This window comes from Myotis lucifugus, unplaced genomic scaffold, assembly GCF_000147115.1.
Source record: "Myotis lucifugus unplaced genomic scaffold, Myoluc2.0 scaffold_727, whole genome shotgun sequence".
Lineage (NCBI taxonomy): Eukaryota > Metazoa > Chordata > Mammalia > Chiroptera > Vespertilionidae > Myotis > Myotis lucifugus.
Genome location: NW_005871775.1, coordinates 118,376 through 133,515, shown reverse-complemented (window position 1 = coordinate 133,515; position 15,140 = coordinate 118,376). Strand labels below are relative to the sequence as shown.

The window sequence follows — 15,140 nt, the reverse complement described above, 5'->3', positions numbered from 1 at the left end:
TGCGCATGCGCGCGCTTCGCGCCAGAAGTGCAGTCGCCGCGTCCCGGAAGGTCTGATCCAGAGGGAGCTGGCCCGCGGGGCGGGGCTGTGGGTTGCTCACCTGCTGGTTAGGGGAGCGGCGACCGCCGGCGGGCGGGGGCCCCTCGTTGCTCCTCAGGTCAACGCGGGGCGTCGGCAGCCCTCCTGAGCTTCGGTGGGCCCCAGCGCGGCCCGTGTGGACCACCTGCGGTTCCGTCTGCTGGTTCCGGACCCATGGGCGCCGAGCCCCGTGGGGGGAATTAAACAGGTGGGCGCAGCCGGCCCGGTCTGACCCGGAACACTGCGGCAGGAGGACGCGGGTGTCCACAGAAATGCGGTCCGGGGACTAAGCGGCGCCTCCCTTTCCAGCCGCGGGCCCTGCCGGCAGGTGCGCCCCCTCCCCCGCGGCCAGCACCGGCGGCAGTGAGGCTCCTGCGGGACCGAGCAGCCCCGCGGGGCGCCTCCCATGTGCGCCAGGAGGGGACGTCGTGGCCCGTGGGAGCCCCGCAGGCACTGCCCGCGTTCCCTCTCCAGCCCTGACCCACGGCGCTGCCTGCTCCCCGCTCCCGCCCCCGCCACGGTCAGCATCCTCCTGCCTCGGCCTGAGGGTGCTGGGCCCCCAGACCGCCCCGCTGGCTCCTGTCCCCTTTCCGCCCTTGCGTCCTAACAGCCATCCGCTGGCCGCGCCTGGCTCCTCCCTCCGGGGGCATCCGTGGCGGCAGAGATTTCCTCGTCCTGTTGTTGATCGTTATCAGTTGGTGCCCGGACCGTGCCGGACACTAGTTGGGTGAGCGGCCAGTGCGGTCCTGGCGGGCGCTGTAGGGCGCTGCTCGTGCCGAGCTCTGTGTGCACTTTCACAGCCGCCCTCGGGCCTCCCAGCAGCCGTCTCCCCGCTTTGGAGATGGGGAGACTGAGGCCCCAGAAACCGAGCCGCCGGCCTAAGGTCATGGGCGGCAGGTGGCACTTGGGCCAACGGCAAGAGCGCACACTTAACCGCTACAAAGACCAGCGCGACTTCATTTCCTCCGATAGCCACCCAATCAATACGCTGTTTCCTGGAGTCCTCAGCCCCGAAACACGCTAGAGAAGGTATTTTTGGAATTCTAATAAGTCCAGGGATCTTAAACGTCGTTTGAAAAGGACTCCATGAAGATGGAACCTAGCCTTGGTATTGAACGACTTTAAGTTGGGGCGGCGAGATGACCAGCCAGGAATGACTCCTGTGTCCAGAAGAGCAAACGCCGTTAGGTCTGGAGGAAAACGCCCACTCTCATGATCAGGGTCAGAAAGGTTTGGGATACAACACATACTAAACCCGCCTCTTAGAAATTCATGGTGCATATTGTGATCTAGCAATAAAGGCTGAGCAGCCACACACACAGAAAGTGCCCATATAATTTATTGTCCAAATGCAATCACTTGTGTCTAAGCTAAACACTAGATCAGTCAAGGTAATAGGACGACCATTCTTGGACACCCTACAGAACCTGCTTGAACTCTGTCATTCTGCATCTCAAGAACTTATTTCAAGAGAAAATGCTTTTGTGTCATGTTTTCCCAGCGTGGCGCTGGCACCGGGACTTCAGTTGGAACCACACTGGCATTAGGAATGATGTAGTGTCGTCATCGGCTCACACTCACCGGTGCAGACAGCCCAGCGGGTGCGAGAGCGCTTCCTGTTTTCCCGATTTGTGTTCAGTTCATCCTAATGAGCTCAGCTCCCCTGACATTCAGTCATCCCCGTAATTTGTGGTGTGTTTTCGACAGGATCCATGGCAGCTAATGTCCTAAAGGACTTGACGATGGATCATCCCACGCAGCCTGTGGGGAGTGGGTCCACTCAACATGCTGGTACTTCCTGCTTCTGAGTCTGAAGTGAACAGCCAGATGGTGAACCTGGTCAGTTCACTCCACAGGGAGCTGTCATGGTCAGCCAGCTTGCGTTCCCCTCAGATGGCAACGCTGCTGCCCAGGCACCAGGTACATTGACTTTTTTCTAAGCAGGATGACAGAGCTGCTGGTGCTCTCTTGCTGGTCTCATATACATCTGTCAGACACCGCAGACAGCCAATGGAATGACTGTGCTGAGCGCAAGCTGACCGAGAGACATTAGAACCAGACTCCGAGTAGGAGGACACGAGGGTCCGGAAGGAACTGAACAACACACACTCGACTGTGAAGCTGTGAGAAGAGCGTTAATGAAGGGTCTGTTTACAGAGGAGTGGCCAGGTGTAAAGGAGCATGAGGCGGCCTGGAAGGTCTGCTGGAGACGGGAACAAGGGCTGCCTGCAGAGGGGTGGTCTTCCGCCCGTCCCAGCCATTGTCAGAATCCCACCAGAGCAGAGACCGCGGAAAAGGACCATGACTCTCCTCCCATCCTCCACATCCTGCCAGCCCATTGGCTGAACCCGACCACAAGAAAGGCACAGGAGTCGGGAGCTGGAGGCTGTGGAAGTCACCTGCCCGGAGAGGAAAGAAGGGCCCACATGGGTTAGGGCCAAAGTAGCCAGCGCCAGAGGAAAGAGTCCAAATCATGAGCCTCTGGATTAGGCCTTGGTAGTTGGGTTGTGAGGCAGGGACAGGTTCAGGGCTCGGTGATTTTTCTGTGCTCTCCGGCCTCGCAGACCTTTCTTCTCTCTCCCCATTATGCCTCCCACTCCGCTTGTCTAAGTCGTACCCTTCTTTCAAGGCTCAGCTCAGTTCCTGTGGCCTTTGCCAAAAGTTTCCTGGTGGCCCATTTCATTATTGTGCCCTCATCTTACTCCCCATGCCTGTAACAATATTTATACTGATCATTTAACACCAAGTCTTTGTATCTTCATTGTTCTAGATCTTATTAATGACCTGATCCTCAAACTAAATAGAAGGCTCGCCCTCGCTGATTTGGCGCAGTGGATAGAGCGTTGGCCTATGGACTGAAGGGTCCTGGGTTTGATTCCAGTCAAGGGCACCTGCCCAGGTTGCAGGCTCCATCCCCAGTAGGGGGCGTGCAAGAGGCAGCCAATCAATGATTCTCTCTCATCATTGATGTTTCTATATCTCTCTACCTCTCCCTTCCTCTCTGAAATCAATAAAAATATATTAAATAAATAAATAAATAGCTCCAGGAAGGAAGGATGGGTGAAGCTCTACATATAGTAACTGCTCGATAAAACTACCAAAGGGGAGAAAGAATTCCCCGAGGATGCCACTAACATAAATAATGGTGTTTGATTTCACTGAGTAAATTCTGTTTAAGAAGATAAGTCATGTTTTCCTCTAGAGCAATGGGACTGAATTTTTTATGAGCGTAAACTTTCTTTTTTTCTGTGAAATTTAAAAGTACTGCAGGCTAATCACAAAACTTCAAATGATATTGAAGCGTCCGAATTGGAAAGTAAAAATCTTTTCCTTCTTCCTTGTACCCACGTTTAGTCAACTATTAATAGTTGCTTCATTTGTCTTAGAATGTCTTGATTTCTCTTTCGTTCCTGAGGATGTTTTCACTGGATGTAATACTGTGGGATAATCTCTCTTTACTTTCAGCCCTTGGAAAATATTATGACCCTTCCTTCTGGCCTCTATAGTTTCTGATGAGAAATACTTTCTTACATGAATTACTTTTCCTCATTTATCTCTTGCTGCTTTCAAGGTTTTCTTCTTTGTCTTTAGTTTTCAGATGTTTGATGTGTCTTGATATGGATTTTTGTGGGTTCCTCTTGCTTGAGATATGTTCAGCTTCTTGAATTCATTTATGCCTTTTGACATATTTGGAAAGTTTTCAGCCATTATTTCTTCAAATACTTTTTCAGCTCTGCCTTCTTCCTCCTCTCCTTCTGGGACTCAGATGACATAAATGTTGTTAGGTTTTTTGTTATAGTCCTGTATGTCCCTAAAACTCTGTTTGAATGACACACACACACACACACACACACACGTGCGTGTGCACACACACACAAGACAATGTATTCATAATTACTTTTAAAAAGGAGGGAACTATGTAAAAAATTTAAACTTTTGTATGGCAACTTTCTGGAAGGCAAGTTGATAATATCTACCCAGATTTTAAATGTTGAACTTGTTGTTCCAACAAGCCATCTCTGCAAACTTATCCTTGAATATGTAGTCACCAAACTATATACACGTGTGTGTGTGTGTGTGTGTGTGTGTATTGCTCATCAAACTGTATATATGAAAAGAACCTCTATTACAGAATTGTTCATAATAGCAAAAATGTGGGAACAACCCAATGTCCAAGGTAAAGAACGCAATAAATGATGTCTACCTGATTCAGTATGACAGCCCCTAGAGAGAATGAGCTAGATGGCCAGGTACTGGCAGTGACTAGATCTCCAGGTAAGAGGGGTGGGAAGTGGTGGGGGAGATGTTCGTGTCACCCCCTGGACACGTGGTAATTATGTGTATGTGGCTCGCTCTACATGCATTTACACGTTATACCAGCATGTAGTTTCCATTATGTTAATAGGTACAATTTTTTTGGATGTGAAACACCAAATACTCTGGCTTGGATCAGGGACTTAGGTAGGTAGGGAAGAGACTACCAGCAGGAAACTGTATCTTAATTTTTTCCTCTTCTATTTGAATTTTCCAACCTTGTACTTTTTAAATGTTGACAGGGGTTACTTGAGCTGTGGGATAATTAGCAGCCTTTGTTTTCCCTTTTCCCAGTCTCCTGCTTTTAAAACTAATATACTTAATATTAAGAAAAAATTAACCAGCCATAGAATTAGCCCTGCTTACTGTGTTCATTCTAGGTTTCCAAGGTAATCTGTGTTAGCCTCTTTCCTGGCTGTATCATTGATGTGGGTTTTGATTACATTATTCAGTTACTTTTATAAAGTAGATCAAGATGCCAGATCAACTATCTGGATACGTAGGAATTGGTGTGTGGTTATAATTAGAGTTTATTGTTCTCACTGGATTGTTCCATATTAACATATTTCATGTATTACATGCATATTACAGGACATTACAAAGTAGAATAATGGGGAACAATACTCTGATTAAATTTCACATTTTCTGAAGAAATCAAATACTTTTTTAATAAGTACCCTTAGTCCTAAGATCGTATGTGTTAATTGTCTCTTATTCTTACCTCCTTAGAAACTTACAGATACCCAAAAATGGTTGAGATTGAACAGGCTGAGGCCCAGCTCTCTGAGTTAGACCTGCTGGCCAGCATGTTCCCTGGCGAGAATGAGCTCACAGTGAATGACCAGCTGGCGGTAGCAGAACTGAGAGATTGCATTGAAAAGAGGACAATGGAGGGCCGATCTTCAAAAGTTCACTTTACTGTCAACATGAGCCTGGACATGTCTGCGGACACGGTGGTAATTCAGCTTTGCTTTTGGGAGAATTGGAACACGTCAAGACTTAATGCTGAAGGCATTTTCCTTCTCTTTTGATCAGGTGGTGTTTTCTCTGGCCTGTATTCTTCCCTTTGAATACCCTGCAGTTCTGCCTGAAATCACTGTCAGGTGTGTTACAGGAACTGGCTAGCTTTTAAGGTCAAAATTAATTGGAGAATAATAGCAATTCTTGAGTTTGTTTCCTGTTCCAAGAAAATGGATTTAATGTTTTATCCCTTATCTTTTCTACCAGGTCAGTATTATTGAGTAGATCCCAGCAGACTCAGCTGAACACAGATCTGACCGCATACCTGCAGAGGAATTGCCTCGGAGACGTCTGTATACTGAATGCCACCGACTGGGTTAGAGAACACGCCTCTGGCTATGTCAGCAGAGACCCCGCCCCTCCCCCCATTCCAGAAAGTCCAGTCCAGCCTGTCCATGTCATTCTCACGAGACTCTGGATCTATAGCCATCACATCTACAACAAATGCAAACGAAAGGATATTCTGCAGTGGGCAAAGGAGCTTTCCCTGTCCGGGTTTAGCATGCCTGGGAAGCCAGGTGTCGTCTGTGTGGAAGGCCCCCACGGTGCTTGTGAAGAATTCTGGTCAAGGTGGGTGCACTCTCACAAACTCTCTGTGCCGTGCCAATCATCTCAGTTCTCGACTAGATCCTGGAGATGTAAAATAAGTATTTCCCTGGGTGGTGCCTTTGGGAATTCAGTCTCAAGTCATTGGACAAAGTAGAACTCACACGTGGTCACATCACTTCGCTCATCGGACACAGTGCACATGGGAGGGTTCTGTAGAGAGATGTTGCATCACGGCCCTCCCTTCCCATGGATCTGACTCTTCCTCATAAGCTGCATATTCCCTGTGAAGCATGGGGGTTCCTAATCCTCTCACTTCTCTACTGGTTTCCTAAATGAGTATCTGAGGTGTCCCATTTGGGAGTTTGAGAATCAGTACTTTCTGTATCAGTGATAATGCAACAAATAACTTTGGGGACAGGATTATGACCAGAATCACATTTGATTAAAATAAATCCCTGAGATTATAAAATAGATTTCTACCCTTCTAGGAAAGTAATGTTTTCAGTGTTCTTGAATGCACAACACAAGTTTCAAATTTTCTACTTTGAAAATTTCTTTTCAGACTCAAAAAATTAAACTGGAAGAGAATTTTGATTCGCCATCGAGAAGACATTCCTTTGGATGGTACAAATGATGAAATGGAAAGATGGAGAAAATTTTCAGTTTTTGAAGAAAAAGTGTTCAGTGTTAGTGGAGCCAGAGGAAACCACATGGACTTTGGTCAGCTGTATCAATTTTTAAATGCCAATGGATGTGGGGATGTTTTCCAGATGTTCTTTGGTGTGGAAGGACAGTAGCTGAGCAGAGGAGTCACAAAGTATTTTGTCACTGTTGTCAAGAGTGGGTTTTTACCCACTCTTTCTTGAAAGATTCAGTAATTTTCCTTCAGTCCGTTCTAGAATGTTAGGGGTAAAAGAAGAGAAAAAGTATCATAGCTCAAGTGCATCTGTTAAAAATTGTCCTGATTGAAAGCAGAACTGAGGCTTTATTTATAATCTTAAAATTATTGACAGGAATACCTTGGCATATCTACCCATTTTGAAAGAGAAATTAATTTGACTTGAGTTAGATAATATTGGTAGTCCAACTTGCCACCCATTCTCTAACCCATGCCCTTTACCTGCCTCCATGAGCTCTCCCAGCCTCTCTTGAAGCACAGGTGGCCTGGGGATAGGGCTTTGGCTATGGGTTGCCTGGTAAAACTTTTGCTTTCCTGGTTATTATGATTGACACAGCGAGAGCACCTCTTCCCCCTCTTTTTGCTGCAACACCAAGGCTGATGGTTGGAGCTGCAGTAGCCCCTTCATCCACGAGGGCAGGAAGGGCCAGGAGAACCACAGAGATGCCTTTGCCTGTGGTGAGCTGCTGATCCAGCACCAGCCCCTGCCTCGCTGTAGAGAGCTTATCTATCTATATAAAAGCCTGATATCAAAGACCGGGAGACCGGGAGTTCGATCACTCGCCATGATGTGCGCTGACCACCAGGGGGTGGCGTGGAATGAAGGAAGGCCCCGGCCGGCCCTGATCGCCAGTCAGGCCTAGGGACCCTACATGGGCCTCTAGTTATGAAATAAAAACCATCTTATTTATATTTCTGTGCCACTTACTTGCAGTGGAAAGCTATTTTGCCAAATAAATTTTTGAAAGCTTTAGTTTTTAACCCTTTTCGGTCCAACGTGGAGGCTGACTCGACAGACCAGGCGCTAGGAGCAGGTCCAATGTCGAGGCTGAGGTCGACACCGCAAACCGGTTCAACATTCAATCCCATCAATTAATTTGGACCAGACTGTTTGAATTCCAAAAATAAAATTGGACCTCAAAGGTTTAATCTACCCCAACCATTTGATACACAAATATGTGAAGTATTTCTTAAGTAGAGTTTGCAGCTCATATATATTTGTGTATACTTAATGCTCTGTTCCTGAGTTCACCTCACAGAAGGGTAAGGCATGAACTGAGCTCAATCTCTTTTTAAAAAATGTTTTTATTGATTTCAGAGAGAGGAAAGGAGAGGGAGAGATAGAAACATTAGTAATGAGAGAGAATCATTTATTGGCTGCCTCCTGCACGCCCCACATTGGGGATCAAGCCAGAAACACAGGCATGTGCCCTGACCAGAATTGAGCCATGACCTCCTGGATCATAGGTCGATGCTCAACCACTGAGCAACACCAGCCAGGCTGTACATTGTTTTAATAAAAAACACACTGCTATGTACAAATATACAGATCTCAAGTGTAACAAAAAACACATAGAATATAATAATATATTAGTTTTCTTCCTTGAGACAAACCTGTCAAATTTAGACATTGGATTATTGACAGTGACCAAGAAAGTACAGATGTTCCAACCTCATGATTAGTAAATTCCTTTGAAAATGGGTGAGAGTAGTAGTCAGCAAAAAAGAAAACAGCAAGTTAGATGGTCCTACCTACATTAATGTAAGAGACACAATAAAAGTTGTAAGAAGCTAAATGTTAGAGCAATATGGCTTCCTTAGACTTTAAAAATGAATATATATTTGATATAAAGATCCTGAAATGTAAAACTGTTCAATATGTATATTCATTCCATAATGACAATTTTTCTATGTATTATTTCGGTAATATGTCTGGAACTAGAATCATCTATGAAGAAAGTGTTATCCTTAAAAGAAACTATTAATGCCAAATCAAATTATGATTAAAAGTTAAAAATCTAGAAAACAGTGTGAGCAGAAAACATTGGCTACATGTCCACTTTTATTTATAAAAGTAATTCCTATACAAACAACAGTATTCTTTTTTAAGTATGTTTTTATTGATTTTTAGAGAGATAGGAAGTGATTTAATAGCCTGCGTTTCTAACAAACACCCAGATGATGCTGACGATTGCATTTCAAAATCTCACACTGCCCTAGCCAGTTTGCTCAATGGATAGTGTCCTACTGCCACCCTTGTGGGTGGGAGAACACGGCCAACCTCCCCTCCACCGGAACCAATCTCGCCTCCTGCCGCTGAGGAAGCGGAGAGTCAGCACTGTGGGCCCAGGCTCGGCTTCCTATTGGACAGGGGTGACGTCACTCAGGGGGACGTGGCTCTAATTGTGAGGTGATGCCGGAAGGTAGTCAAGGCCGCGGCGGGAGGCGGGGGGCGGGAGCAGAAGTGGGGCGGCAGGAAGACCGAGGTGGGCGCCGGAAGGGGAGGGCCGGGAAGTTGTTCTGTGACCGCTTCCGGAGGCAGGGCCGGAAGTGGTGGCCCGGCTGTGTCAACCCGGGGGCTGCGGGCTGAGTGTGGCGGAGGTCGCGACCATGGGCGGGAAGAACAAGCAGCGGACCAAAGGGAACCTGCGGGTGAGAGCGGGTGGCCGGCCGCGCGGGGCAGGGCCGCGGGGCGGGGGGCGTGTGGCCTCCCGCCTGCGTCCCTGCCGGCAGGGCCGGTGAGCAGGTGGCGGGGAGAGAGGAGGGGGTGCCACGCCGAGCTGCCCCCGCGCACACACTTTCATGAGCAGATGCGTCGGTGCGGTGGGACCGGGAGGGCACCTGCGGGGCGAGCCGGGCCGCGGACTCGGTGGGTGGGAGGCTGCCTGCGGGCTGGGGTCCCGGACAGGCTCTCCCCTCCCGCCTCCTCCCGTCCCTTCTGCAGCCTACGGACCCCTCACGGAGCCGGGGCCTTTTTATTTTAAAAATGTCCTCAGTGTTTTGTTTTTTAAGTATTCCAAACATAAGGAAAAGAGTACCAGGGAATAATATGCAAGATTATTACAACGACAACCAATATATTCGTTACCTAGACTCGCCAGGCGTCAATAATTGGCCATATTTGCTTCCTCTGTCTAATGTATGTATTTTGTTGAACCATATGAGAATTACTTGCAGAAATTCAACTCCAAAGTACTTCACGTGTATTATAAAAATAATGCCATTCTCCGTAACCGCGAACAATTATAACACGCAGAAAAATGTAACTTCCGTATAATACTGTTAGCTAATAGGATACAGCATTGTATTCAGATTTCTGTAGTCAACTCAATGTTCTCCCCTCTCCCTCTCTCGCTCTCTCTCAAATCAATAAAAACATATTTTAAAGGGTTTTTAAGAAATAAAAAAAAAATCCACGATCCAGCCAGAGACCCCTCATTCCCTTTAGTTATTTAGATCTTGACAGTTTCCCAGCTTGTCTTCCCCTGGTGGAGGGTGTTCTTTTATGACATGGACAGTTTGGAAGAGTCCAGGCCAATTGTTTTGCTTAACTTAGAATTGTCTCGTTCCTTATGATTTGATTCAGGTTAAGCCATTTTGGCAGGAATGCTTTGTAGATGGAACTCTGACTTTCTCCCTGTGTCATAGCCTGTTTCTCTCATTACTGGTGGTATTTGTTTCTTTACTTGATGAAGAGAGCTTTTCCCATTGGTTATCTATACTAATAAAAGAGTAATATGCTAATTAGACCGGGAGACCTTCCGGAGACCTTCTGGACGTCCTTCTGGACAAAGCCGGGGGCTTGGCCAGCCTGCAAACCACCCCCAAACAGTCCTCAGCCCCTCGCCCAGGCCAGCCATGCCCCCCAGTGGGGGCCCCAATGGGGGTGTGGCCAGCCTGAAAACAGCCCTCAGCCCCTCACCCAGGCTGGCCATGCCCACCCCCACCCTGAAGGGGGTGTAGCCAGCCTGCAAACCACCCCAGGCCCCTCACCCAGGCCGGCTGTGCCCCCCAAGGGGACCCCATGCTGATCCGGGACCCCCTTCAGGGCAGACCAGCCAGCCCCCACCCACGCACCAGGCCTCTATACTAATAAAAGGGTAATATGCTAATTAGACCGGGAGACCTTCCCGGAGACCTTCCGGATGAAGCCATGGTGGCGTGGCCCAGGCAGAGGCGGTTAAGGGCAATCAGGCCAGGAGGAGAGGGCAGTTGGGTGTGAGCAGGCCGGCGGGAGCGGGGCAGTTAGGGGCAATCAGGCCGGGGGCGGGGGTAGTTGGGGGCGAGAAAAGTAACTGCCAGAAAGAAAATCAAGGTTTTTGATTTCTGAGCTGTGGGTATAAACATCTGATATACAATAGAGTAAAAAGAAACAATAACTGTATTTTAAACTCAAAGTAGCCATTGAGTAAAAGATACAATCAGAACATTGAACTAATTTGTTACTTTTAAAATGGAAACTAGAAATGGGATAGCTTTTCTCCTACGCCCAGTTATCACTGTCCAGCTCTGGTAATTCAGGTCAGTTCAGAATTCAACCTTGACTCCTTTAGCTTTTAGCAATAATTAGTTTTTTTTTTAAATATATGTTATTGATTTTTTACAGAGAGGAAGGGAGAGAGATAGTTAGAAACATCAATGAGAGAGAAATATCGATCAGCTGCCTCCTGCACATCTCCCACTGGGGATGTGCCCGCAACCCAAGTACATGCCCTTGACCGGAATCGAACCTGGGACCTTTCAGTCTGCAGGCCGACGCTCTATCCACTGAGCCAAACTGGCCCCGGCAATAATTAGTTTTTTATGCTACTTCATTCTGTTTTATCATACAGCTGTTTACAAATGGGTTTATAGATAAAATTTGGATGTCCTAAGGTCATCATATTTAGTTTTCAGAATTGTATTTTAGTTCACTAACTTTCTTTGTAGCTTTTTGTTCATGCGTCAATATTGAGAAAGACAAATTGAATAATGTTCATTTAAATAAGGTTTTAAAATAGAGAACCTATTTTGCAATTAGTCTTAAATGCTGCTGTTTTGAAAAAAATGTAATTCAGGCCATCATTTCCATTTCTGGTCACTCAGTTTAGAAAGTAACCCAGAATATTCCTTGACAAATAAGTTTTCCGTACACAATTTTGTTAGGTACAAGCAAACTGAATCACACATTTGGATAGTCCTTTTGAACATTCTTACAGAGAAAAACAGATAAGTTTAGATGGATTGTAATGTCATCCTGGACATTGAACGGAGGCATCTTCCTATTTGATGACAGTACTAGTATGTGAATTTCTTTCAACAGTTAAATATGTTCTTTCTGTCACAACTAATCCCTTTTACTGCTAAGAGACTATCACTTTGTATATCAGTCAAGCAGACCACTGATTATGGTTCAAAACAAAATAATCGTATTGATTTTTATGTCCATAATAATGTAACTTGTAACCATTTTGAATTAATTTTGCATTATTACACAGTATACAAGTGTATATACATATTATTTATACAAATATGGGAAGTAAAACATTTGATAAAGCAATACTTGGGCTTACCATTCGTGATGCATTCTCTGATTTTAAATATTTTAATCTATGTCTTTAAAATGATGTCATGACTCATTAATTTGATATCATCTACCCAGTTTAAAGAACATTTTTCTGATGTTTAGGAAACCAGGAAATGGCTCCTAAGATCATTACTGATAACCTCTTGGTGACAGAAACATTCACCTTTGGGGAACATTGCAATGAAATCTTAGGCTAAGAAGAAGAAGTTCCCAAGTGAAAGCTTGTTCTCCCCTGGGAATTACCAAGGGATGACTCTCAAGAACTCAAAGTTAAATTTTGAACTCTTCCTGGACTCTGACATTTTTTCTCTCCTTTCTTATCAGCCTTCAAACAGTGGCCGAGCTGCAGAACTTCTAGCCAAAGAACAGGGAACCGTGCCTGGATTCATTGGTTTTGGAACATTTCAGAGTGACCTGGGCTACGTTCCTGCCGTTCAAGGAGCTGAGGAAATAGACAACCTTGTAGATTCTGATTTCCGAATGGTGCTGCGGAAACTTTCTAAGAAAGATGTCACCACGAAATTAAAAGTAAGTTTTCTTGCTTTCATGAAAATGATGAAGATAATCCTTTTATTAAGATATCATTGGCATGTTTCATAGAGAGAGAAATGAATCATCACTAGTAATTTCTTTCACAGTTGCACTTTTTTCTGACACACAGACTTAAGCGTAGTTTGCACTTACCTTCTAGGTTATAAATTAGTGTGTTGCTCTGCACTTTTTGGAACCACTTTGGATTTCTCCCTGTATTCTTTTTGTCCCATTAGAGAATGTAATTTAATCCTGTATATCTATCTTTTTAAAAACAACTTAAAATTTTCTACCATACTAGCTTGTAAAGGAACTCTTCAAATTAGTCCTATATAGCACAAATAGAAACAATGTATTCTCCTATTAAATAAAACAGATGAAGCTTCTAGAACAGAATAAATTTAATCAAAAGCCAATATTATGGCTGTTGATCCTTAACAATGTTAATAATTTACTTTAGGCTATGCAAGAATTTGGAACTATGTGTACAGAGAGAGATACAGAAATTGTAAAAGGAGTTCTTCCATACTGGCCAAGAATATTTTGCAAAATTTCACTTGTAAGTATCAAGACTTTACTGGCTTATTTCTGTTGCATTTTTTAAAAATTGACTTTTAGAGAGAGGAAGGCCTTAAAGGGAGAGAGGGAGGTTCAGAGGGAAGGAGGAAGAGAGAGAGAGACATCAATTTGTTGTTCCATTTATTTATGTATTTACTAGAGGCCCAGTGCATGAATTTGTGAACGGGTGGGGTCACTCGGCCTGGCTGGCAATTGGGGCGATCGGGGCCGTCTCACCCAGTCCCGATAGGGGCCGATCAGGGCCGACCAGCTGAAGGGAGGGACTGCAGGAGGTTGGCTGGCCGCGGGAGGTTGGCTGTGGGAGCGCACTGACCACCTGGCTGGCTGGGGGGAGGGAGCGCGGGAGGTTGGCCGGCCATGGAAGGTTGGCTGTGGAAGCGCACTGACCACCAAGGGCCAGCTCCTGCATTGAGTGTCTGCCCCCTGGGAGTCAGTGTGCATCATAGTGACTGGTCGTTTGGTCGGTTGTAATGGTCATTTAGGCTTTTATTCATATAGATTGGTTGATTCATACATGTGCCCTGACTGGGGATTGAACCCACAATTTTGGTCTTTCAGGACAACACTCTAACCAACTGAACTATCCGGCAGGGCCGTTGTATGTTTTTTTTATTGAAATTATAGAGACTGTCAGGTATATAGGACATTTTTGGTGAGGATTATGAAATGTTATGTCAGTATTGTTATGTAGATTGGATCATAATTACACTTTGTAAGATGTATATAGGGAGTCTGTGTTTTCAAAAATTAGGTCAAAATTACCCAAATGCTTTCCAGTCACAATAATTTTGGGTGGCTTAATTTCTTTGTATATTTGATGCAGAAAAATGAGAATCAGTTGCTTCATTGTTTAAGACAGGAGTGGGGAATGTCCGGCCCACGGGTCTTATAAGGCCCGTAAAATCATTTGGTCTGGCCCTGCCAGGCATTAGTGGTGAGTTAATTAAATGTTTGACCAAATATAGCAGGCTGATTTTTAAGTTGATAATTTTGTATGGCCCTCCAATGATGTCATAAATATCCAAATAGCCCTTGTCTGAAAAAGGTTCCCCACTCTTGGGTTAAGGCCTAGCCTTGACTCAGTCTTGAATATAGTTCTTATCTCATTGGGAGAAGGGAAAGGAAATAAATTAATTACTTCACATAGTTACTGACTTTTGTTTAGCTCTGTACATAGTTGAATTCTTATTAAGGGGTCATCATAGCATGTACAGAATTATTTATATTTGTTTTAATGAGCTAGAGCTATTTTAAACCATCTTATACTTTCAATAGGACCATGACCGCCGGGTTCGAGAAGCCACACAGCAAGCTTTTGAAAAACTTATCCTCAAAGTTAAGAAACACTTGGCTCCTTATTTAAAAAGTTTAATGGGCTATTGGCTCATAGCTCAGTGTGACACGTACGCACCAGCCGCGTCCGCAGCAAAAGATGCCTTCGAAGCAGCCTTCCCTCCCAGCAAGCAGCCTGAAGCCATAGCATTCTGTAAGGATGAGATCACAAGTGTAAGTTCTTGCCACTCTTCTCTGTTTTTTTCTCAAGTATTTAAGGGATAGCAGGCATGTTACAATAACAGCTCTCTTACCTGGCATGAAGGAGTAAGTGTGTGGAGTCTTTCCAACGGAAAATTGTCTCTAAAAAATACATATATACGTGTGTGTGTGTGTGTGTGTGTATGTGTATATATATATGTATATATATATATGTATTCACACATATATATGTTCTTATTGATTTTTTTATGTGTATATATATGTATTCACACATATATATGTTCTTATTGATTTTTTTTTTAGAGAAAGGAGGGAAGAGGGATAGGGAGA

General features: G+C 45.1%; 2 protein-coding genes across 9 annotated transcripts in view; both read left to right on the top strand.

Moving 5' to 3' along the window:
• The first annotated feature begins 76 nt into the window (after positions 1 to 76).
• RWDD2B (RWD domain containing 2B) lies at positions 77 to 8,682 on the top strand. 8 transcript variants are annotated; one of them, XM_006105818.3, is made up of 6 exons: positions 77 to 286; positions 1,786 to 1,998; positions 5,122 to 5,348; positions 5,428 to 5,495; positions 5,620 to 5,982; positions 6,524 to 8,682. In XM_006105818.3, exons 2-6 carry the CDS (start codon positions 1,944 to 1,946, stop codon positions 6,756 to 6,758), a joined length of 948 nt encoding a protein of 315 aa, XP_006105880.1. In that variant the 5' UTR covers positions 77 to 286; positions 1,786 to 1,943; the 3' UTR covers positions 6,759 to 8,682. The 8 variants fall into 8 exon arrangements, with proteins under 8 accessions (XP_006105880.1, XP_014303383.1, XP_014303384.1 ...); XM_014447894.2 differs by lacking the exon at positions 77 to 286 and adding an exon at positions 1,124 to 1,679; XM_014447897.2 differs by lacking the exon at positions 1,786 to 1,998.
• Positions 8,683 to 9,153: 471 nt separating this feature from the next.
• LTN1 (listerin E3 ubiquitin protein ligase 1) overlaps positions 9,154 to 15,140 on the top strand; it is a 48,167-nt gene continuing 42,180 nt past the window's right edge. The window contains exons 1-4 of the mRNA XM_006105816.3: positions 9,154 to 9,292; positions 12,531 to 12,734; positions 13,198 to 13,296; positions 14,592 to 14,822. Coding sequence (XP_006105878.1) covers positions 9,251 to 9,292; positions 12,531 to 12,734; positions 13,198 to 13,296; positions 14,592 to 14,822 — 576 coding nt within the window. The 5' untranslated portion in view covers positions 9,154 to 9,250. The remainder of the gene's footprint in view (positions 9,293 to 12,530; positions 12,735 to 13,197; positions 13,297 to 14,591; positions 14,823 to 15,140) is intronic.